The sequence below is a fragment of the Corvus hawaiiensis genome, chromosome 3, assembly GCF_020740725.1.
Source record: "Corvus hawaiiensis isolate bCorHaw1 chromosome 3, bCorHaw1.pri.cur, whole genome shotgun sequence".
NCBI lineage: Eukaryota > Metazoa > Chordata > Aves > Passeriformes > Corvidae > Corvus > Corvus hawaiiensis.
The window spans coordinates 104494009-104517220 of NC_063215.1; the positions used below are offsets into that span (position 1 = coordinate 104494009).

The 23212-nt window shown below is 37.6% G+C and overlaps 1 protein-coding gene across 14 annotated transcripts in view; it reads left to right on the plus strand.

Moving 5' to 3' along the window:
- CDC42BPA (CDC42 binding protein kinase alpha) overlaps positions 1–23212 on the plus strand; it is a 184477-nt gene that overhangs the window by 129268 nt on the left and 31997 nt on the right. For 7 of the 14 annotated variants that reach the window (XM_048297409.1, XM_048297415.1, XM_048297416.1 and 4 more), the window contains 9 exons: positions 1436–1560; positions 8420–8525; positions 8805–8953; positions 10082–10173; positions 12824–12900; positions 14064–14111; positions 17918–17956; positions 21114–21233; positions 21912–21992. In XM_048297409.1, coding sequence (XP_048153366.1) covers positions 1436–1560; positions 8420–8525; positions 8805–8953; positions 10082–10173; positions 12824–12900; positions 14064–14111; positions 17918–17956; positions 21114–21233; positions 21912–21992 — 837 coding nt within the window. The remainder of the gene's footprint in view (positions 1–1435; positions 1561–8419; positions 8526–8804; positions 8954–10081; positions 10174–12823; positions 12901–14063; positions 14112–17917; positions 17957–21113; positions 21234–21911; positions 21993–23212) is intronic. The other 7 variants (XM_048297412.1, XM_048297420.1, XM_048297413.1 and 4 more) reach the window with 4 other exon arrangements.

The following is a 23212-nucleotide window of genomic DNA, read 5'->3' on the forward strand; positions in this document are numbered from 1 at the left end:
TTGTGTGACCCAAATATAAAAACACACAGTTAATGATGTGATTACTTAGAATACATTTGCATGTCAATCGTTTGAAATACCAGGGCCCCTCCTACCCTTTGAGATTAAGTGTTGCTTTGAGATATTAAAAAAATACAAATGATAAGGCATATTAACTGAAGTGTGTTGAGCAGGTAATAATTACGATTCGTGCATTTAGATTGTCTCTTTATTGTTCATTTTGACAGGTTATTCAATTTCATTGTGCATTATCCAAGTCTTGCTAAACTTGTCTATTCTTTTTGTAATGCATTAGATTTTCTAAAAATATGATGAAAGTACAGTGTTCTTCAAAGTAAGCATGTTTGCATGTCTGTGCTCAAATTAAAGTATATTTTCATACCAGTGTAAGACACACAATATATATGCCTATGTGTAGGCTTAGTCCAAGAAAACTAAGAAAGCCTAGTCACTTTGATAGTTTTTCTGCTTTCTCTCTCCCCACCATTAGCTTTGTATTTTTCTTGTCAAATGACATCTAATAAGTAGGCATATTTAAATTATAAGCCCATTTAAATGATAAATAGGGTGTGGAGTTATTCATATTTGGAGTAAAAAGCAAGACAGATTTTAAATTGGCCATTCTTTTATCATTTTGAATTGTTAATATATTTCAGTACTAAAAGAAGCCTTTCACCTGAGATTCATTCTCCTAAGCAGGCCTTCCTCTAAAGTCTGTCTGGTCTCTGATTCCAATTTGACTTTCTGAATAATAATTTAACATAATGAAGGTTTAGTTCCCAATACCAGCTCGGGTTAGCTGTGGCTTTTGTCTTCCAGAATGTGCCTGTATGAATGGCAGCTATTAGAATGAGAGGGGTTAATTGCTAGGTATAACATATTGTACTTAGAGATGTGCATTTAATTTCAATTTCCCTGTCTACAAGTAAGTAAAATGAAAAATAAGGGAATATGAGACACCTGGAGAATCTCAGGACTGTCTCATGCCTGTATCTGTTCAGTCTCTCTCTCTCCATGGTTACTAAACAAGGGAGAGGGTTCAGCAGTCTTACCTGAGCTGTAACAATTTTTATGCCTTTGCTTTGCTCTTCTAGTACAAATTTTTCTATACAGAACATCCCACACCTGTATGGTGCAAAGCAGAAACCTTCTAAGAGTTGTAGAGGTATTTGGAGACTAATTCTCAGAAAACTCATTAATTTGGTAGAGTGAAAATGTAGTTCAAGTCCTTAAAAGTGGCTTTTCAGTACAGCTAAGGTCCTACATAGGAAGAGATTCTGGCTTTCATTGTTACATGGTGTTTATTGTGATGGCCAGTACCAATTTCTAAAGCAGATGCAAGGTGTGGGAGAGGGGAACATGTGGTTTTGAGTCTGCACAGAGATGGAGTCACAGCAGTTTATACTTCTAACGAGTTGTTTAAATTCTCCTTCAGCTCACCACCATGTTTGAGAGACTGAGTATGAATAATCGGCAGCTGGAGGAAGAGATGAGAGACCTGGCTGATAAGAAGGAGTCTGTGGCCCACTGGGAGGCCCAAATCACTGAGATCATCCAGTGGTGAGTACTCTGCTCTCATGGCATTGCAGAATCCCCTCAGTATGTGGTGGGGCTGGTGCTGAGTTTTTGTCTTTGCACATGGCACTTGGGAGTGCTGAGGTGAAACCTCACACCCGTCTGGGATTCTGCTGGGGTTTTGGCTGAGATTGTAGTAATATACAAATCCAGAAAACTATGTTCCTCCTTAAGAGTGAAAGTGTCTCACCAAACAGAGCTTTTCAAAGTGCAGGAGAATCATGGTCATTGGGTGTGGCTTGTGGGTATGGAAGAATGCTGAAAGGAATCGTGTGCTGAGCTCACGCCTCTGAGAGGGAGCAAGCCTGGGAAAAGTAGTGGCTGAGTATGTCTCGGCAATAATTTCCTTCATCTGCTTGGCATGTGGCAGAATGGAACAAATACAGTGCAACTTTTATGTGATTTTTTTACAAGGAGAGTATTTGAGACTACCACAAAGCCAGTCAAGTCATGTTTCTAATGGTACTTCTGCTAAATAATGATGTTACCTTTCTAGAGTCTTCTGTCCAATTCTAGTAAATTAAGAACAAGAAAAAAGGTTGAAACTATTAAGAGAAAAAGATTGTGTATTCTAAGTTTTTCATCTATCTTTTTTTTTTCCCTTCATGCCTGCTTATCTCCCCTCACCTTTAATGGCCCACTGCAGTGTTTCGCATCTACAAAAATAGTTTGCATTCAGATATTTATTTTACGGATCATCCACTTCTAGGAAGACTTCATCATGATATACTAGTATTTTTCCGTTACTAATTGATTATTCCCTCCCCCTGTTTTTCCTATCTCATGTTAGTGAAAAAATTGAACCTGTTGTGCCCAGGCAAAAATGGGAAACATTGTTTTAGAGAAACCTATTTTGGTATTGTTGTAATGTTAGTTCAATTTCGTTGTCCACCTATAGGGAAGTTTGGCTTTTGAATAGTGCCATGTGAACACATAACAAGGCATAAGGGCCATCCCCGAGGTTTCCTGTGTGTTTTAAACCATGTTTGTTGCATAAAATTATGTAATGCTGATCTGTGTTATGAAGTCCATTGTGTCTCAAGGCATTGTATTTGTAGCAGAAGTAAAAAAATTTAAAGGGTCCACTTTTTGTGTGTTCTTTTAAATTTTGTCTCTCATACCGGTGATAGTAGTGGACAACCTGAGTCACAGAAATTTAAAACTGTTAATTAACTGTTAATTTAAACAGCTTTTAATTTCTGGCCAATTGGAAATGTTTATTCAGAAAAAAAATCAAGGTAACAAGTGATACAAGTCTATAATTTCACACTCCTTATTGCTTTAAGGTCGTGCTTATCTGTCATAATGCACCAAGGTAATCAAACACAATTTTTCAGATTTACATGTGAAAACAGTCATAAAACTTGCCAGTTGTAGGAAAAGACAAATCAGAATTAAATGTGGATTGTTCCACTTAACATGATGTAAAAATGTACCACAGCCATTAAGAATGTACCTTCTCCTTTACTTTATTGAGAGTGTTTAATATTTTAAGATATATTACTGATGTGGTTCAGGCAAATGATAAAGCATTTTTCATGTTAGGGATGTCACTGTAAAGAGTAAAATGGTTTGGCCTTGAGTTTTTTGTTATCTCTGACGATACTTAGTGAAAAAAGATCTGGAACATGCAAGACTAACTTTCTGAATAACAGACACTATTTTACTGATCCCTTATGATAATATAGTGTCTTCTAAATAGTACAGAAATAAAAATTAAAGAATTATGTGAAAAGGAGAAAACAGAAGTACTAGGGCAAACATTAAGGGAATCTAAAAAGTCTGGCTTGGTTCCAGTTTTTCATCACTGAACACATCTCAATTTTCCCTCCATACTTTTCTCTGCTTATGTTAAAATTTTTTCAGCTATGTGAGGCCTTATCTTAGGTCACATTTTTTCCTTGTTATGTTTAGATTTTTCCATGTGGTACCCAGATAATCTGGTCATGTCCATCTGCTGTTCTTAGAATTCAGCACTGCATACTGAAACTAGGCTCTTCTCTGGGGAACATGGCTATAGGAAGTATTAAAGCATCCATTATAATGATAAATATTTTAAAAGAAAAAAATCCACACCTAATTTTGGAGAAAACTAGTCTTATTTAATCAGTCACAAGACTGTGTTTTTGTCAGAAGAGCATGCAGTTTAAATCTGTACCTAAATATTCAGTGTGACAATGGAATGCCTTGGAGCTAGCTAAGTAGGGGAGACTTTGTGAGTTCCCTCTTCAAAACTTTACAGATTTCTCATACAATATTACATTAAAATACATATTTTGGGTGCATTATTTCCACCTCTTAAACACTGCCGTGTCCTTTTTCTACCATGATCCAGGAAGGATAGGAGGCAGGATCCAGGAAGGATAGTTACTGGATTTGTAAACAGTTTGCTCAGAGGCCTGTTCAAGGGACTTGTTCTAGTCCTGTTTTGAGTAACACAAGCCCAAGAAGTCCCTAAATTCTTTTAAGTGCTTTGCCATCTAATGGATACCTCTCAAGAAATCTCTTCAAATTCGTACTTTGGATGGTTAAGATTTGTCACTTTCTTCATGATTCCTGCAACCCTTCTAAATTGCTGTTTCTCACAGATTTTATAACTTGTGAGTAATTTCAGTGGCTTATCATGTTCCTTTAGCCTTTCCCTGCTCTTCTACTCTGCTTTATTGCATCTTCTTTAGGGATAATGTATGAAAGCCTTTTAATCTTGCTGTTGTTATCTCAAGATACCATAAACAAGGCAATATTTTAATATAAACATTTGAATCAAACTTTCACTGCAAATTCTGTTGTGGACTCAACAGACCCTCATGGATCATTCAGCCTTAATGGAGCTATTATATTGACGAGTTTATATTAGCCAAATCACTCATCATTCCTTGACAAGAGTAAGAAATACTGAGGCTTTTATAGTCAGCTATAAATTTTCCTATGGGAGATGGGAAAGAGATTAATTGCACTGGAGGTTAATGCAGTCACTTTAAAAAGGAATATTTTAAATAGTCGTGGTACCATATTTCTGTGCTGTGCAGAAAGGAGGTCACTGGAAATCTTGGTAGTGATTCCCAGCGTACTTGGCAAGAACCTTAATTTGGGAGGGATTAATGTAACCTAGTTGCACAAGTCCTAAGGTAGAAAACTCAGTAAGTCCCATGACTAGTACTCTAGAAGTCTGTTTTTCTCACCACAGGTTGAAAAGAAAGCCTGCCCAACTCATTCAGGTGGATAATTCTGTATTGTTGAGTATGTTTATGTGGATGAGCTGAATCCTACCTGTTTTGCCTATAGAATGGATGTTAGGCTTAGATTCAGCCTGGCCAGAAGCTCTCACTGTTGTTTACCAGAATGTTCAGTTCATATTTTACTTACCAGCCAGATTTTTTTTTTTTACTATTGTTGATTTTCTCTCAATTGATTTCATTGGAAAAAACCCCAAGACAAAACCACAAAAAAAAAAAAAAAAAAGTACCAACTACCCCCTCCCAACACTTGTAAACTAAATCAAACCTAAAGAAGCCCTGAAATTTGGGTTGGAGGTTTTTTGGTTGTTTTAAGATCTGTTTGCTCTCAGAAAAAAAAGCACACACAAATTTTGAAAAAAAAATAGCAAAAATTCTATGCATGTTGAACTGTTAAGAAACTCAAAACGTGTAAAATTCTGAGATGTGCTGTATTTGAAGTAAGAATAGTCAGAAGTTAATTATCTCTAAAATAGAAATTCTGGAGGGTGGGGTGAAATTTCAGGGCTCGGGAGCAGAAGGAAGTGGTAAAAATTTTTAGAGAAATATTTTTAAAAAACAGGTTTTATTGGAGACAGCAGGGGAAAAATTAAAAATGAGGTTAGAGACTTTGAGTATACTGGGACAACAACAGAAATTTGAAAGCACCGAGAGACTGGAGGAGTCATGACTCTCAGATTTCCTTGGGGTTTTTAAATCAGGTTAAACAGAGCTTGGTGTAAGACCCCAGGGTTTTAAGACCACTTCTGTTGAGCAAAATTCTTTGGTCCTCTGGGTCCATTTTGTATTGTAAAGTATCCCAGCTGGAGACCCACTGAGCATCCTGACAAACACCATACGGATGGCAGCCAGTGGTTATGTGAGGGTTGTCATGATGTTGGCTCCAACCAAAAGGTCAAATTTAATTTTACAGGAACTTGTACCATATTGCTCTTCTGGGTTCTTTGCATTGATGAACTAAGCTTGCAAGGGCAATTATATCTGAAAACAGAATAGTTAATCTAAATTTTCAGTAAAGAAAGAAGTGACTGGGTGGAACCTGAAGAACTTCCCTTCCTCAGGTCTCTTGCTGTGCTTGTCAGGGCTCTCCGTCAGAATGAGGACAAGGAGAGCAACATTAGCGGGAGTTACTTTGCCATTCTTGCTCTTTTTTTCCTTAATTTTAATTTTTTTAAGCCAGCCAAATGGAAAAACCTCAGCAAAACAATAACAAATAATAAAGCTCCAAGAGCTCTTGGGTCCACATAACGCTTAATCAACGTATGTCATTACTGAGAGAATTTTGCCATCTAGTGGACAACAAAACCACCTCGGATCCAAATTTTACTGCTTTAATTTACTGTTTTCTAGAGCCTGAGGAGTTCCCCTTGAATTCAGTACAGATAGTTGTAAAAATTTACTTTATGTTTTCATTTTCTAGATTTCTATATGTCTGTGGAACATCTCTCTTAGGTTTTTGCATGTGCAGCTTTTCAGCATTTAGAGCTTGAGGGTTCTGTGCATTATAAACCAAATAACTGAAGTGTTTCCTCACCTTCCATCAGGAAGGATGTGGCATCATAAAAATGGGCATAGTAATTGGACCCCTTTTTTTCTGCAAAGATTTTACATGTCATTAAAAATAGAGAAAATTAAATGCTGATTCCTAAATCTCTTTCCCTTCTCATACATCAGGAAGACTTACTCTCACCTTGAGAGCCTCAACGTTCTTTTTATTCTTGCTTTAACTTTTTTCTTTTTACAGTGTATTTAATCATGCGCTCACTACCCCCAAGAAGCATCTTTAACTACTTCTCACATCTTTTGCCCACTGTTGTAGACATAGTAGTTTGTGTAGGCTCAGATTACCTGTATCTGGTTGTCAAAATGTGTCATCCAGAATGTTATGGGAAAAGAAGTTGGAATGCTGCTTGCATGGAGTTTTGATGTACCTTGAGAAAAACAGTGACTCATTAATATAAAAACTCTCATGACTCTAATAGTCAGGACATGCAGGGTTTTCTTAGATTCCTCCCCACCTCTTGAACTAAATTACAAGCAGGAGACAATGAAGAGAAAGCCCAATAAACGTTTACTTTTTCATCTTGGGTGTGAGATTTGTGGAAAATGGTTACTAATTTTGCTTTTGCCTCCTCTGTATTACAGCAATCTGTCTTCCTTAAATAAACCTTAAACTGCACACCCAAAAGTCACCACAACCTGCAGATATTTAGCCCGTGGCTTTCACAGTGTGATTGTGCCTTAAGGCCACTGTGGGAAAGCTCTTCAGTTCCTCCCTTGCCCATGACAGTTCAGAGTGTGTCTTTCTTGCCTCCTGGCAACTATCTGTAAATCTGTGTTGAAACTTTTACTTTTATAATTAATGCTAAACTTGCAAGTAGCACCATTTCCATGTGTGTATGAACCCTACAGTATCAACCAGAAAAACTTACATTGCCTATAGGCACGAAGGGGGAAACACTTCCTGCTGGAAGGTCACTGTAAGACAAAATCAACCATCTGGAGAACTCTCTTCTCTAGTCCAACATACTTAGGCTTAGAGTTACTTTTAAAGATCAGGAAGCAAGGATAAGTTAATTCTCATGAAATGGAAAAAATGTTTTCCCACTTTCTTACATTTTATTTAAAGCTGTTTGATGTTCAGTACTTAGAGCAGATCCTAAACATTTCAGTGTTTGGTGTTGATAGACTTAGCTGTGATCAAGCTGTGGTATTACCATGCTGGTCTCTGAGGCAGCTTGGGGACTTAAATAAAGACCTTGCAGACCTGATGCTGCTCTTCTGTGGGCAAAATGAAGGTGTTCAGAGCCAGGCATGTGAGGAAATGGGGTGGGCGCGGTGATGTTGGGTTTTCTTCTGTTTGTTTGTTTTAGGTTTTTCATAAGTTACTTCGTTTCAGTCAGTTAATTTTTTAGCAACTTTCTTTACATGTTAACACCTGAGGCAATGTGAAGAAAGAACCTTCTGCTGTGATTAATCACAGAAAGTTGTTGTTCTTTCTTTGTAACTGATGATCAAAGAATCTGAGAAACAGGCATGTCTCCTCCTTGTTGTCTTTACACCCAGAAAACATGTCTGGATAGAAAACAAGCTCGGTGGATGAGACAGCCTCTTCTGGCTTGTGCTGTTTAATAACATTAGAAGTAGACTCTCCCTGTTTAATTAGCACTTCTTGAAGTAGACTCACTGTTTAACTGCTAGTTCTCATAGTCTCACTTGGTACAGTAAAGTTAACCATGAGTTCCAATATTATCTGGACAATTGAATTGTTAATTATTGGTTGTGAATTTTGTCTTAATTTGCTCCCTAAAAATAGGTTGAAAGATTTCTTTCTCACCGTCTCAATTTCAGGTAGCTGATAGGTAGTTCTTAAATTTTCATTCCTTGTCTTAGTGATGCATATTGTTTAATGAAACTCCACAAAGCAGCAAAGAATTAGTTCTGTGTGGTTTTCTGTTTGGGCTTTTGTTGTTTTTCTCCTTATGTTTTATGATTCTTTTTGTATTCTGTATTTATCTGTTTCTGGTTGTTAGCTTGTTGGAGGGACTTCTGTTTTTCTTTAAATTCTTTGGTTAAAACATCTTATTTTTTCTGATGTAATTGTTTAGGGTAAGCGATGAAAAAGATGCTCGAGGTTATCTTCAAGCCTTGGCCTCTAAAATGACAGAAGAGCTGGAAGCCCTGAGGAACTCCAGTTTGGGTGCTAGAGCTACAGTAAGACTTTACTTCCATATGTCAGAAGGGTTTTTTTTTTTTAAAAACCCACTGATTGGATAGTTTCAGCTGCAGCAATAATTTGTCTGTAGAGTCTATGTTAATCAAAAGTTAAACTTTCCTAGAACTTCCCTTCTGAATAACTGAATACCCAATACCAAACTTCTGTGTTAAGGACATAATAGGCTGAGAAATGCAGTTGTTGAAGTTAGTTACATTCCTCATTTTCAGCTTCCTTTCCTCTTACCCTTTCTACTCCATTTTTTGATTCTTTCCTAGGACATGCCCTGGAAGATGCGACGCTTTGCAAAGCTGGATATGTCTGCAAGGCTGGAGCTCCAGTCTGCTCTTGATGCTGAAATCCGAGCCAAACAGGCTATTCAGGATGAGCTGAACAAAGTCAAAGCCTCCTGTATCTCTACAGAGTGGTAAGATGGAATTGTTCTGATGCAAATTTACTTTGATACCACCCAGGAAATGTCATCAAATCATTACTTTTATCTACCTTGTCTGTCGAAATTTGATCATGAATGATATGCGGGTTTCATACACCCAGATGAGAAAAAAACCTACATCTCCCTTCATTGTTTGAACAGCTGAACACTTGCTGGGGAAAGTTGAAGTCTTGAAGACTTTCAGAGGGAACACTTTCTCTTTAATAATGTGGTCTCTCCTAGTTGTGATAAGTCCAAATACAGAGTGTGACTTTGTGTCTTAGAACACATTCTTTTGTATTCTGCTGAAACTGCATTGGGTTAGCTGACTAAAATCAGTGATTTGCACAGTAAGAAGTAATAATGCTTATGGACTAGTATGAATTTTTTTATTCCTTCCTCAGACCTCTCTCTTTCTCACTTCTACCTCACCACCCCCACGACAGAACTTATTCTGAGTTAGGTGAATGCCTGAAACAGGGGGTTGGGTAGGAAGTGGTTCCATTTTGCTAGGCATCCAGCTTCACCCTAGCTCAGAGCACTGGTGTGTTTTGCAGCTTTAGGAAAGCAGTAGCATAGAGCTAAAATTCAAGTATGTTACCTGTAAAATGGGAACATGTGGTTCACTTACCTTGAATGTTTTTCAGGCCAGGTAATGTGATGATAGGCAGCACTGGAGATCGTGTAAGAACAGGAGAGCCAGTTTGACAGGCAAGAATGAGAAATGTGCTCAAATTGCAGAGTAGTGTTACCTCTCATCTGTGAGTCAGAAAGCACTGAAACAACCAACTGTAAAGGAACTGAGAAAAAAAATACTTCAACTGAATCTATTAGTATCACAGGTACTTGATTAACAAATAAATTTTATTGAAAAACAGGACTTTTTAAAACATAAAAATACATACAGTCTTTTTTTTCCCATTCACAGGATGCAAGCTCACACAATTACTTAGAAATTAGAAACATGAAAAACATGAACCTATTTAAGAGATAAATTGCTTTTTTTCTGTAAACTAAACAGGTCCCAATAGATTTATTCTGGCATTTGAAGATATTATGAACAAGAGTGACTTGTATCATGGGTTCTCAATATTTACATACATTTTTTGTGTTCTTTTGAAGTAAATTGCAAGAATCTGAGAAGAAGAACATGGAGCTTTTGGCAGACATCGAAAGGCTGAAAAAGGAGACAGAAGAGCTTAGATCAGAAAAGGGTATGGCAACTGATATCCAAGTAAATAGTGTGTCACATTGGTGGGTACATCTTATCAACCAAGTGTCACCTTGAAACTGAAATATGATACCAACATGTGAGCACAGCACTTGCATGTTAAGATGTACCCACAGCAGTTGCATTTGCACTTGTAATACTTGTAATACACAAGTACAGTTTTGTTGGGACCTTTGACCAGTAAGGTATTATTTGAGTGGAGACTGCATTGTTTTTATTTGGCCTGTGTGTGGTAATTTACTGCCAGAAATATAGATATATTATTATATATTATTATAATATTATAATAATATATATTATATTTTATTTTATTATATATTATTATACTGTTAGAATATAGATATATTTCTAACCTTTTCCCCTTTATGATGGGTGAAGGTATTTAGACATCAATACTGATCATAATGTTCACCTATGAGTGTTTTGGGCCTGTCTAAACAGAGAGTAAACAACTGCAGAGGAATTCCTAGCATTTGTTTGTTTCTGGGATGGCTTAATTGATAGGCTTTGCAGCCACAGAGTGAGCAGTGTGGTCATGAGTGTTTTGCTGTGGTATTAAGAGTATGTTCTGGGATTACTGTTGCATCTGTCCAACACTATTTTGCACTGTTGCTGGGAGAAGAGACTTTTTTGGTAATTCTGCAATGAAAAAAAAATTCATTAAGAGATGATTAATGATTTGTCTGATTCTTTGCAGTTTCTGTAGTAGCTCTAATATTTGTGTCTTATGAGTCACATGGGAAGAAGTATTTTTCAGGCCAAATGGAATTACCTAATTTTCTGTAGGGAGCTATGTGAACTCCAGAATTTCAATACCCTGGCAACAGTTGCTGCATTGGGATGTCAAGTATTTTTCAGCCTTTCCAGCTTAATGGCTGGTCAGTCAGTAAAGTATTGTTGTTTACATTCATCTCCTGTATATAGGCCTCCCAGTGCTGACTGACTGGTAAAAATAACTCACACCTATACAGAACATTAAAAAATCGTGCCAAGTAGCAAATAAGACTTAGGGAATTTATACTTCCTCATCTTGATGCTTAGCACTGATACCAGGATTATGCTTCTCTCCAAGTACTTGGAGAGAAGCTCCTGATAGCATCTCCTTAGAGGCAAAAATACTTTGTTGTGTTTAGCTTTCATTTATATGTTCTTGAACTTTCTTAAATATTATGCATGGTTACTTGACTTTTGAAATCTTCCTTCGTGTTAAATAGTGTTATGAATTTATAATTCATATTTTGCCCTCTATTTTTTCCAGTATTTAAAACCTTATTGTTCTGGTGAGATAAACATGTACTCTTGGCTGAAAACAAACAAGCAAACAAAAGTACTGTTCAAGGAAACATTAGTCATGTTTTTTAACAGAATTACATTAGTAATGTTCTACTGCAATTAGTCAAACAGTCTGATAGAAATGCACCTTAATCTAAATCGTTATAATCTTTGGATTTGGTTTTCTCTTACAAGAAGAAATACATTGCTGTTTGAATCATGAACTGTATAGAAGATTCCAATGTAGTCAATGTACAGTGGTAGAGCAACTTGCAGTGTGTGGAAATTGATTTCTAGGAAGGGATTATTTGGATTAGCACCTAATCCTTTTCTGTTTATAAATATATTCCAGAAATTTAGACAGGTGGGTTAAAGTTTGCTGGAAGTATTCCATAAAGTGGTCGGTAATTTGAAAATTATTTTTACTATTTTACTGTGATTTCAGTGTATTTATATTTTACAGAGGAAAGGGTTCTTTGTAACTTCATTCACTGTGGGTTGCATTTAGAGCATATAGGGTGATATGGCTAAATAGAGGAAGACACTGACATTTTTTAAAAGAAATAGATAACTTCTGATAGCATCATTCTTTTGCGATGCACACAGTCCTGCGGGCTCTGGTCATCATAAATACATGTATATATGTGTATATAATGTATTTATAGCATTGAGAAGAATAGAGTTTGTACACATCTGTGAAGTATAAACACCCACACAGCAACTTGAATTGGGAAAGAAGAAGGAAAAAAATACCAGTTGGAGCAAGTTAAAGAGCCGAGGTGTGCCAGCCTCTGCAGCTCCAGGGGATGCAGTGTTCCCGCTCCACTAGCTGGCTGAGCATCACTGAAATGTTGTGGTGTGACAGAGACATCTGAAGCTTCACCCTGGATTGTATTACTGCTGGGCACTCAGCAGGGAGGGGTGGCAGACAGGCACAGAGCATGGCTCAAGGAACCCATCTTATTGGGAAATGCAGTGTTTTTGTTGGCTCCAGCTGCTGTGGGCTCAGTGGGATGTCCCACGTGTGAGCAGAGCAGAGATGGCACCTGCTGCATTGGTGTGTGGTGCAGGTGGACATGAGCACCTTAGAAACCAGTGCCTGCTGCATAACAGGCAGGTAAAAAGAGCCTGTTTTCACATGGAACTCACACCACACACATCCTAGCTTGGGAAAGGTTAATTAAACGTGCGCTTGTCCGGTAAAAAAATCCTTAACTCTGGAAAACAAACCAAATGTGAGGCTTATTTCAAAAAATGTAGGTATTTCAGGTGGACACTCAAAACTCTGATTCAGCAAGGCGAAGGTCCTCCATGAAAAGGTCATTTTTTCTGTAGCTTAAAAACCTGCTGCTGTTTTCTAGGTGTAAAGCACCAAGACTCACAGAATTCTTTCTTGGCATTTTTGAATGCGCCTACCTCTGCTCTGGATCAATTTGAAGTAAGTGCACAGCTATTCTAACTCTGTTAGTCAGTGGAACTGCTGTTGTGTGTAGGTTATGTGCATATTTGCTGAGAGTTTGCTCCTGTATTTTTATTGTATCACCCCAATAATATCTGTGTATAATAATATGTGAGAATTGCTTGTCATTTACAGTGCTGGCTGTCTTCTGTTGAATGCTTGTAATCACAGTGAATTCTCTCTCAAACCTTGAATGCAGAAATTTGCCTGATTTTGCAGTGAACATGAAAAGCATAGTTGTTCAAATGGCTTTTCTTTGTATTCAGAAAAATGCTAAGTAAAGCAGGTAGTGGTTTGGTAAAAATGAGAAAAAAATATGTAAATCATCCTTGATTGTATCTCATGAAGTCACTAGTACTGTTTATTAGGTTGTTTTCATCCTCTGTTCATTTTACACAGATCTGTAAAATCCAGATAATTGCTATTCATCTCCTCTCCACAGATCCTTTTATTTAAAAAATGAATCTGTTTAATACATTTGTCACTTCTAGACAAAAGACCAGAGTAGGTAGAAAGCCTGGCAGGAAAAAATTGAAACAATACTATACATTTATTATCTTCTTTTTTAATCAACAGTAAGCAAAGCATCATCTTTCTTTTGAAAGAACTGCTGAGGTGAAATATTGGTCAAACTGAATTCAGATAATACAAGGCACCACCTTTACGGCTAGGCATTAATCTAAAGTTTGCCCCTTTTTTTCCTGATTCAAGTACAAGATCATCACATTTAGCTATGAAAGAGCATAATCCCTGCTGTTACTGATGTCCCAGAATTTTCTTTCTTTTCATTATGTATTCACTAATTCATTGTTCTTTCCTGAAGTCCTCACTATTAACACAGTTTTAAAATTTCCTTTGTAATAATTTATCATATAAGTTACTTCCAGTATAAGAATCTTGTTGGGCTTATAGGAATATTATTTTATTGAGTAAATGCTGGGAAAACATTGGTTTCTTTACAGATAGTACATTAATTAATTGTCCATGAAAGGCAATTAATGAAAACTTACTCAGGTAACTGTTACTGCCACTGGTTATTTACAATTCTTTATTTTTGCACTTTTATTTATACTGAACAGTTTTCTTCATCCATCTCTTTCTCTCTCTCTCTTTTTCTTTTACTGCTGTTTTCATTAAAATAGGATTCCTTTTCCTCCTCTTCATCCTCATTGATTGATTTTATGGATGACGTAAGTCTGACTTTCAACCCAGTAAATCCCTCAATAACAGATCAGTTGATTGATTTGGAATAGCCAAACATTAATGCAGTCAACTTAAAAAATCTGCAAGTGCAGTGGAGAGCAAAGCATTTCTGTAATAGCACTCTTACACCTATTCATATAGATAGGTATTCTGTTTTGGAAAAAATGCTTTTCTTTAGCTGCAGGTGAATAATTCTTAATTGCAAACAGTTTTTCTGATGGGAAAAAGCTGCTTTTAGGCATTGTCTATTGATATGGCCTGTGGAAAATGGTTCCAAAACCACCAGCACATTTATGTATTTAATTCTTTTGCTTCATATTATTCCTTTATCATGAGTTGTTTCCCTAAGTTTTCTAATCACTTTTATTAAAATGTTTCTCTTGCGTACAGTTAATTTCTGTTTGCTCGGATAAAATATTTTCACTTTTTTAGCCTGCATTGTGAGAAGTCATTTTCGTTATGACTGAAGTGAACTTACTAGTTTTTATTGCCATCTGAGATGCAGGTTTTCTGTCAGGACTTTGTTTAAATACACCCACTAGTTAATTGCATATGAAGAGAATTGAGTTAAAAGCTGAAAATTAACTGCATTATATTTCTTCCAAACCGAAGCAGTAGGCCCATAAAAGTCATAATCAATAAACTTTTTGAAATCCAAGTGTATGGAGTCCCATCCATGACAGCTCTGTAGGTATAATTGTGTGTGTGTGTCTGTCTGTCCTCGTAGATGTCTTTGTACATATTATGCATAATACATTCACAAATACTTATGCATATGTGTTTAACACAGTGAAATCCTATTGGCATCCAAATGTGATACAATTCATTTTATTTGAGAAATATCTGCTGTCAAGAGTGTAGCAAAGAGGATGAGGTATATGGGCCTTTTCTGCTGCTTTCATTTCTTTTCACTTACTCTGAAAAACTGCTTTTCTTCTGGATGCTTTTACTCTCTAAATCAGGTATATACCCCAGACAAAATGTGAAGGTTCATCTGTGGTGTCATAGTAGAAGGCACTTACCTGCATTTTTGTATAGCATACAGAAAACTTGTGTCTTGCTGATATTGTTGGAATTTTCTTACTACAAAAAAAAAAAAAAAAAAAAGGGTACAGTTTCCTGTTGTGTAAATCCACAAAAATGAATATTTAGATTCTTTATCTGGATTAAAGAAAGCATGTTCTGTGTTACCTGAGTATTAGGAACACTTATTTTGTATCAGCAGGTTCTTGAATAGAAATTTATCTTTAAAAATATCTAAAACACTCCCCTAAAACATAGTAAAAGAGAAATAAAGGATATATATGGAAGTTGCTGATAATGTTCTATTTTGCAAGGGGGAGCTTTGGACAAGGATATCTTCCTGACTGCTGTCTAGTTAATTTTGAAGGACTTCAGTACTTTATTCTGTTTTTATTGTTCCTTGTTTTTTGTTGTTTTTTTTTAGAGAAGGCAGCATCATTTTCCACAAGCATTTTGACAAAATTACTTTTTTTTTTTTTTTTTCCTCTATGCAAGTGAGTAATTTTCAGCTGCTGGCATACATCCTTTAATAGCAATTCTTCTTGATTGGTCCACCCAGATCAGATCTTTGCAGATGCTCACATTTTAGTCTCGGTTTAAGTTTCAGGTATTAATATTTATATGGTTGCTTGTAGTTAGCTTCCTGCATATGGAGTCAAACTTCCCCTGTTCCATCTTCAATTTGTGTCCAACAGGAGGTTTTTTTTTCTCAGTTGCACTTGGCAAAAGTACATCTCCTGAATGGACTGGCCAGGGGCTCATGTCTCTAACACCAAGGCAGGATTCTCTCTCATCTGACAAAACTGCTGAAAAAGAAGAGGTGACTGCTGAAAGAGGGAAGAGCACCTTGCAGAGAAATACGAGACATTCTGTCTTTGTTAGAAAGAGAGATAAAGCTGCTATCTATGTTAGTAGATGAAAAGTGGTATCATTCAGTTGTGCTGAAAGTCAGTTCTGCATCTTTGATTTATTGGACAATAACTTGATTCATTCATAGCATAATTTATAGTTTCTGTATTATCTAAATGAATGGTTATTTATGATTTAGCTCATTGAGTTGGTTTAGTATCAATATATTAGATGGACTTAAATTAAAATAAGGGTATTAAAACTCCCTGCCCACTGGATGTGACCTCCATTCCCTTTCCAATGTCTCTTTTTGGCAACGGTTTCCTTGAAGGGCAGCTTTCCTTGCAGCATCTCCAGAAGAATTAATCTCTTCTCAGTCAAACATGAGAAGTGTGTGGGTTCATTGGGTTCTTTGTATTAAGACCAAGGAAGAATCAGAAGTCCTCAGGTCAGACTCATGCAGTGCTGCAATATTGCATGGGGTCCAGGAAAGCCTCTCTTGTAATCAAGAACCCCAAGGAAATACTTCTGATGGCCTGTATTGTTTCTTCAGGCTCCGTGCTTCATTAATGAAGGACAGAGAGTCTGTCACATAATGTGCAGCTGCAGTTGCAAGGCATTCCTTGCAGGATCTCTGAAGTCTGTTTAGCATACAGATGTGCACGCAGCGCTGGGTTTCCTAGGGTGGGGATGTCTTGTGTGTCTGCCATCCAAATAATGTAACTATTCATAGCACTCTCCAAATGACTGGACTTAATTCTAATTTTTCCTACAAAACAGTAGTTTTGCAATTTCTGCTGGAGAGAAATAAAACAGATGTCCTGCTGCCTCTGTAGCCTGTAGATGCTGAGGAAAAACATGGTAGCTCACTACTCAGATGAGTAGCAGTCGCTGTTGGTTCCTGCCTTGAAAAGATGCTGGGTCAGGTTGGCAGAACTGGTGCCTAAATCCTCACAGCTGTGGCAGCCCCACACGTTCAGAAACCATCCTTGTATCTCCTCTGCACACAGGGGAGTAGGAATGTGTTTGGAGTCCCTGAATTCCAATCTTGCTGGGGAGGGAAGTTGCCCCCAGTGACTCCAAGAGACTAAATCCTCGCTGCTGTTTTCTCCTGTGCGTTGCAGGCTGTCTCAGTAATGTTGTCTAGGTGTTAAGTCTCCTGTGTTCACTAGAAGTGTGTGACAGTGGAAGTGTTGGGTTTTGTTTCTTTGCTAGGTGGATCTTTGTGTCTCTCACTAGCTGTGAGAAGCAATCAACTTGTTTTATTTAAGGATGAATTTGTGATTATTTAATAACAATAAAATGGAATCCCATTTTCCCTTGACAAAATTATTTTTCCTGCACACTCAAAAATACTGTTTCTTCCTCTGTTGCTAACACAGTAGAAATTAGAAATAGATTTCTTAAGTCCTCCTGCAGTGTGTCCTCACATGCAGTCCCCATGGGCTTTGGCCAGACTAAACAAATCTGAACTCTGTAAGTAGCCACAGACTAAATGATGTTCTGAATTCTTCTTATTGAGCAGAATAAGCCATAGTAGTGTGTGGTGAGAGCCTTTACCTGCACATTCATAATTGAGTAAATCTGGTTCATAATGATATTTTAAATTGGATGCCTCCAGTAAATGACTTCATTCATCTTATTCAAAGCAGAGATGCCAACTGCAAATTAATAGTGCAGTGCAGTCTGCAGTTTCACTATTGTCCAGTGTAAGACTATGGACTTGGAATAGCTGTTCCTTTTTTTTTAATGTTTCTTCCCTCTTGTTGCCCCAGAATAGCTTGTTTTTAAAATACTTGTAACAATGAACATGCTTGTGTGTGTTTAACCAGTACCTCTGGAGATACAGTGAGGAATTCTGAGGTGATGTTTGTGTCACTATTTGGTTTTGTAACATATTCTCCTCCTTTCTTTGTTAAAGCTCTCTCCTTCCTGTATTCCAGCTAACAAAGGCAGACGTGTAAGAGGCTGTCTTACTCTATGTGGCCCTTTATTTTTTGCCTGTGGTGTCCATGCCTATGTTTAATGTATGGATTGTGTATTTATCTCACTGCATGTCTTGTGCTGCTGCTGCTGCTGTTTGCTGCTGCTGTGCTGTTTGTTGTTTTCCAGCCATGGGCTCAAAGCTTTTGGAGTATTTCATTTGGCAGTCCTATGAGCAGAATATCACAGTAACTGGAGAAGATGCTTTGGGTGTTCCCATTTCAGTTAACCCTATGAGCAGAATATCTCTGAAACTGGAGAAGATGCTTTGGGTCCTTTCTCATTTTAATGTGAAAGTTCTGTGTGGAAGTTGATCGGGCAGATGCAGGCTGGGAAGATGAGCAAACATCAGATGAGGGCCTGTTTGTTTCCTTGCCCTCAGCAGAGGGCATGTGTTAAGTCATGGGGATTGCCCACAGAAGGTCAAAGTTTGGCGTTTGGGAGGCACATCACAGCAAATGATAGAAAATAGCACAGTACAAAGATAAATAAATGTGGAGTGGGGAATTGGGTAAATGGAGCGTCAAGGAGGATAGGAAAAATTCATGCAAAGAAAATGGAGATGGATGTGTTGCAGCTGGTTACACTGGAGAAGGGTTTCTGTGGTGTTTCAAAAATCAGGGTGGGTTTTTAAACATGAGTTTACATGTATTACCAAAGCAGACTCAATGAGGATGAATTCCTACCAGTTATGCTGTGTCCATTTTAATCTTGTACTGCCACTTTTGTTTCTTTTATACAGATATGTTGGAGGGGATAAGTAAGCATACAAAGCGTTTCTGTTGAATATTCAATGAATAAGCAACAATGCCCAACAGCTCTAATGATGCCCTTTCCCATGCAGTTCAAAGCACACTGCTGAGTCTCTCAGGCAAGCTTACACTACCTGGTTGTTTTTGTTGGTGGTGCCTCCAGTTCAGAAGTTCTCTGTCCTCCAGATGTGTTTATACACTGGGCAGCTTTGGCTCAGAGCTGCACGTGTAGACAGCTATGCACAGTGCTGTGGAAGACAGCAAGGCTGTTACAGTGCAGTAGGAAATAGTGAAATCTGCTTTGGGTAATCCAGTGGATTAGTTTAAAACCAGTTTGGATGGTGCTAACATGGGTCTTCATAAACTGTTGCCCATAGTGGAGTCAGGTTGCTTTTGTACTTAGTTCTCTTTAAAGCCCAGAACCTGAGATCACTGCAGCAATGCAGCCTAAGGCCCTCATTTCTGCACTAAAGGTGGAGTAAATTCCCTTCTGCAATGCTGGATCAGGTTCTGTTTGTTTTGTGGGCTTTTTATGTTTGTAAGTAAAGTGAAAATACAGTTGCTACTGTTTCAGCAGTTGTCTTCAACCACAAAGGCTTCGTAGCACATTCCAGAAAGGTTCCATCACTGATATCAGGCTTGTACTACATTTTTTCATAGACACCATGAAAATTCTTTGGTATGCAGATGCTGCTTTGAAAGGGAAAGCCCTTGGAGTGTCTGGAAACATTTATGAAATTATAGATCAGATCTCTGAATTTTACTTGTAGGAGAAAAGGAGGGCCTGTTTCTTGCTATGAAAAAATTTGCCTGTAGTTACTCATTGGCCTTATTTTTTAGTAACATTTTTAAGGAGGAGGTAGAATTGTTGAAGGTTAAACAGTCTTTGAGTGGACTCCCAGTTATCACATGTTTAGACTGGATTAAAAAGAGGTTTAAAATAATTGAAACATGTGTTTGGGGATTTACTACTTAAGGCATCAGTCTTTTGAATACTGGGTAAAGCTTTCCATTATTATTTGCTTCTGATAAATCTGAGCACAAAATGTTTGCTTTACTGCTACTTTTTGCCACAATGCTTGAAACGCATCATAAATGTGTAGTAAACAGGTGTATCCCAGTGTGAGAATATCCCATTTTCATTTCAGAAATACTTGCAGGCATGTTAATATGCCTAAGTTGATCAAACTGATGAGCATTCTCCACCAGATAATTTTTTTGAAGGGTATGGTAAAACTAGAAGCCATCAAACTTAACTCACTGTTTTTAAAGAAGAGTGTATATAAAACTAGCAACTGCACCTGTTCGCTACCGTGACTGAGCTCCTGAAGAACAGGACTGTGTGTGCATGTATAAAATTGGCCTGGCAATATAAACGATTCCCAAAAAGCAGTAAAGTTTGTGGAATTCTTAGTATTGTCAGTGGCAAGTGAGATGAGAAACACTGGAATGTTCAAATGCTTTCTGTAAACATGGCTGCATATTTTAGTTTCTCTCCAAGCTAGCCAAATCCTCAGCAATGGAGAGCTGATGATAGCATTGCTCCAGAAAATTGAGGCATGCCGTGGAGCCTTCTGCAGGCCTGCAGCTTTTACTTCTATTATTGGTGGAAAAAAGCATTTTCACCTTTTTTTTTCTTTTTAATGTAATTTTTCATGGACAGCTTTGTGGAGATGTCTTGTTTTCAAGGAAGAACCCTGCCTCCTCTGATTTTTTCAGCTGTAATAACAAAAGATGACTTGTCACGCAAGATACCTGTTTGTACCTATGTGCCTTGCTCAGTGTAGCTCTGTGTTGGGCTTAGTTTCATTCTATATATATCAAGGACTAGGAAAGTATTCCCCAGAAGAAACTGTGTTCCTGGTAAGGATGTTTCTGCAGTTCAAATGGGGTGCAAAACCCCCTCAGTTCTCTGTGAAGATAATTATCACTACCCTCAGGATATACACTGCTCTGCCTTTTCTCCTTGTTTTCTCCTGAATATGTTTGTAGGAACTTATATGGGCCATGTGGTAATTCACTTACAACAAATCCCTGCTACCACTGGACAAAACCCAGTAGCATTTAGAAAATACTCACCCTTGAAAAATGCTGAATTACAAGTGCTTTCGAGTGGTTATCAGGGCCCTGAACTAGCAGCTCTTATGCATGTGCTCACCTCTCAGCAGAAGCCTTGGTGTGTTTACATGCAACAACTTTCATTCCATTTTGTTGCTTTGAATTAGGAAGTTGCTTAAAACTGAATTTTTATCCTCTCAGTTCTCTCAGGAATTCTACTGCTCCCATGTCTTATTTTGGTAAGAGTTGAGAATTCTTTTTTAGTGATGTCTTTGATTTATTTCTTTGGTTGTTTTTTTTTCCTCTCTTGAATTGTTCTCCTAGATTGATTCAGTTGAGAATTTGACATTGTCTAATACTCCATCACGGGATGAAGATAGCAAGTCTCACCTCCATTCAAGATCCAGGTCTCCTTCTACAGCCAGTGAGATTGAGCCAATTGAGGTACTTCAGTGTTGAAAGATATCTGTGTTTTTATTTTTTTTTAGGAGTAACAGTCTCATTGTATAAAAATTACTATTGCAAATCTTTTGTTTAGGGTGAAGCTCACTCTTCTGCAGCAAGACTGTTTAGGACTTTGTGTAGTAGCCTTCTGCGCTAGTGGTGGACTGTGTTTTGGGGAATGTTGCATTTCCTTTCACATATGGTTAATTGAAAAAGGATGGGAACTATGAATCAATTATTAGTTATAGTCTCTCTTCATAACATATCCTCATTCATGAATATTTAAGAAATATTGGCATAAAGATGATGTTATAATGTAGTTTGCAAAAACACTATTTGAAGCCCTGCTGGAAGTCTTGTTATTACAAAGTGTTAGCCAGACTCCACAACTATAATAATTTATCCCCTTTCTGTGTTAAAAAAAATAATTTTGTGGTTATTTATATTAGAAAATACCCAATCAAATGTTGAGGATAATGTGAAGTTGGTTTTGACATTTAGGAGATGAATCTTGCTGAGAAATAAGATTTGTTTTGCTGAGTCCTGCATTCATCAGTTTGATTTCATGGCTTGGATGCTCGGGGATGGGGGGGTGGGACAACTTAGTCTTTTTCCTTTATCCAGACCTTTGACAGTGTGTTCTTGATGTCTGATTGATGCTTTGGGGACTCTGTTCAGGTTGCAGATCATCCTCCCCGTTCAGTTCACACACCGACCATGAGGACAGCTTACACTGGCTCGGGACTCTCGGCACCAAAGGTATCCTGTCAAGCATTCACACCTTCTCTGTAGCAAGGGCGACGTGTCACTCCTGGGCTGCAGCTTCAGGAGAGCTGTTGTCACACTGGCCTTACCAGAACTGCTTAGAAGGGATGTTTATGTGCAAGCTGATTGCTCTCTAAAGTGTAAAACCCTTCATTCTTACGTTATGGGATGTAACAAGTTGCACTAGGAATTCCACTGGGGCAGTACACAGGTATTTGATTTTAGGAAAAACAGTAGTTTGGATTTAGAAAGAGGTAAATGAGCCAGAATGTGAAGAAAGAGATGTGCCATCCTGGGAAGAGAGTGTTTTCAGACATGTGTCTGACCAACATAGCTCTACTCTTTGCATACAGTAAGGTCTCAGATTAGCGTGCCTGTGTGCCAGTTAGGTGCTTATTCTTGAGAAAAGGCAAAGAGTAGCCCTAAAAAGGAAACCACAGATTTGCCTCTTTTTAAGCAGTGTAGAGTGAGCCCTACCAGGGGGCACACCAGCACTGGACTGGGAGAAGGATTTCCAATTTTCCTGTCTTTTGGCTTTTACCTGCATAAATACTGATTTTTCCATCAGTTGTTGAAATCATTTTGCTGTTGCTGAATAAGCCAGTGTACACTAATTCCCAGTGGATTATGTCTATTCAAGCAAATGAAGAATAAATACAAGCTCTTAAGGGAAAAATTTGTCTTGTAAAAGTTTTGAAAGTGACTCAATGCTTTAGGAATCTTCTGTACATTTAAAAATGACAGTTCTTCCTGCAGCTAATAATGAAGAGAGTAAGCCTTTCCAATAGATCTGTTTCTCTGCTTTGATAAATTACAAAGTAGCAGAAGATTCATTTGTGTAAAGGAAAGCTAAAATGTTTGAGCAGATAGTATTCTGTTGGCAGCATCTTAGTACATCAATTAAAAAAATACTGTAAGTGCACTTGGAATCATGTGAAACAGATTTTACTGTGCACATAATTTAATTTTTGCAAACGTTTTGCTCAGTAAGTAATGACTTGCTTTATAATTTATTATGTCCCCTAAAGAACCTTCTTACTTTCTGATTGCTTCAGTTTTTAAAGCTGGGTGTTGTCTCCCTGCAAGTCTCAAAACAGAACATTCTTCTGTAGACAGAAACCTGCCACTGTAAGAGTAAAGCTGTCATTAAATATGGATAAGTTTGAGCCCTTAGCTGTGATATCTTATGCTCTGAAAAACAGGAAAGTGAGCAA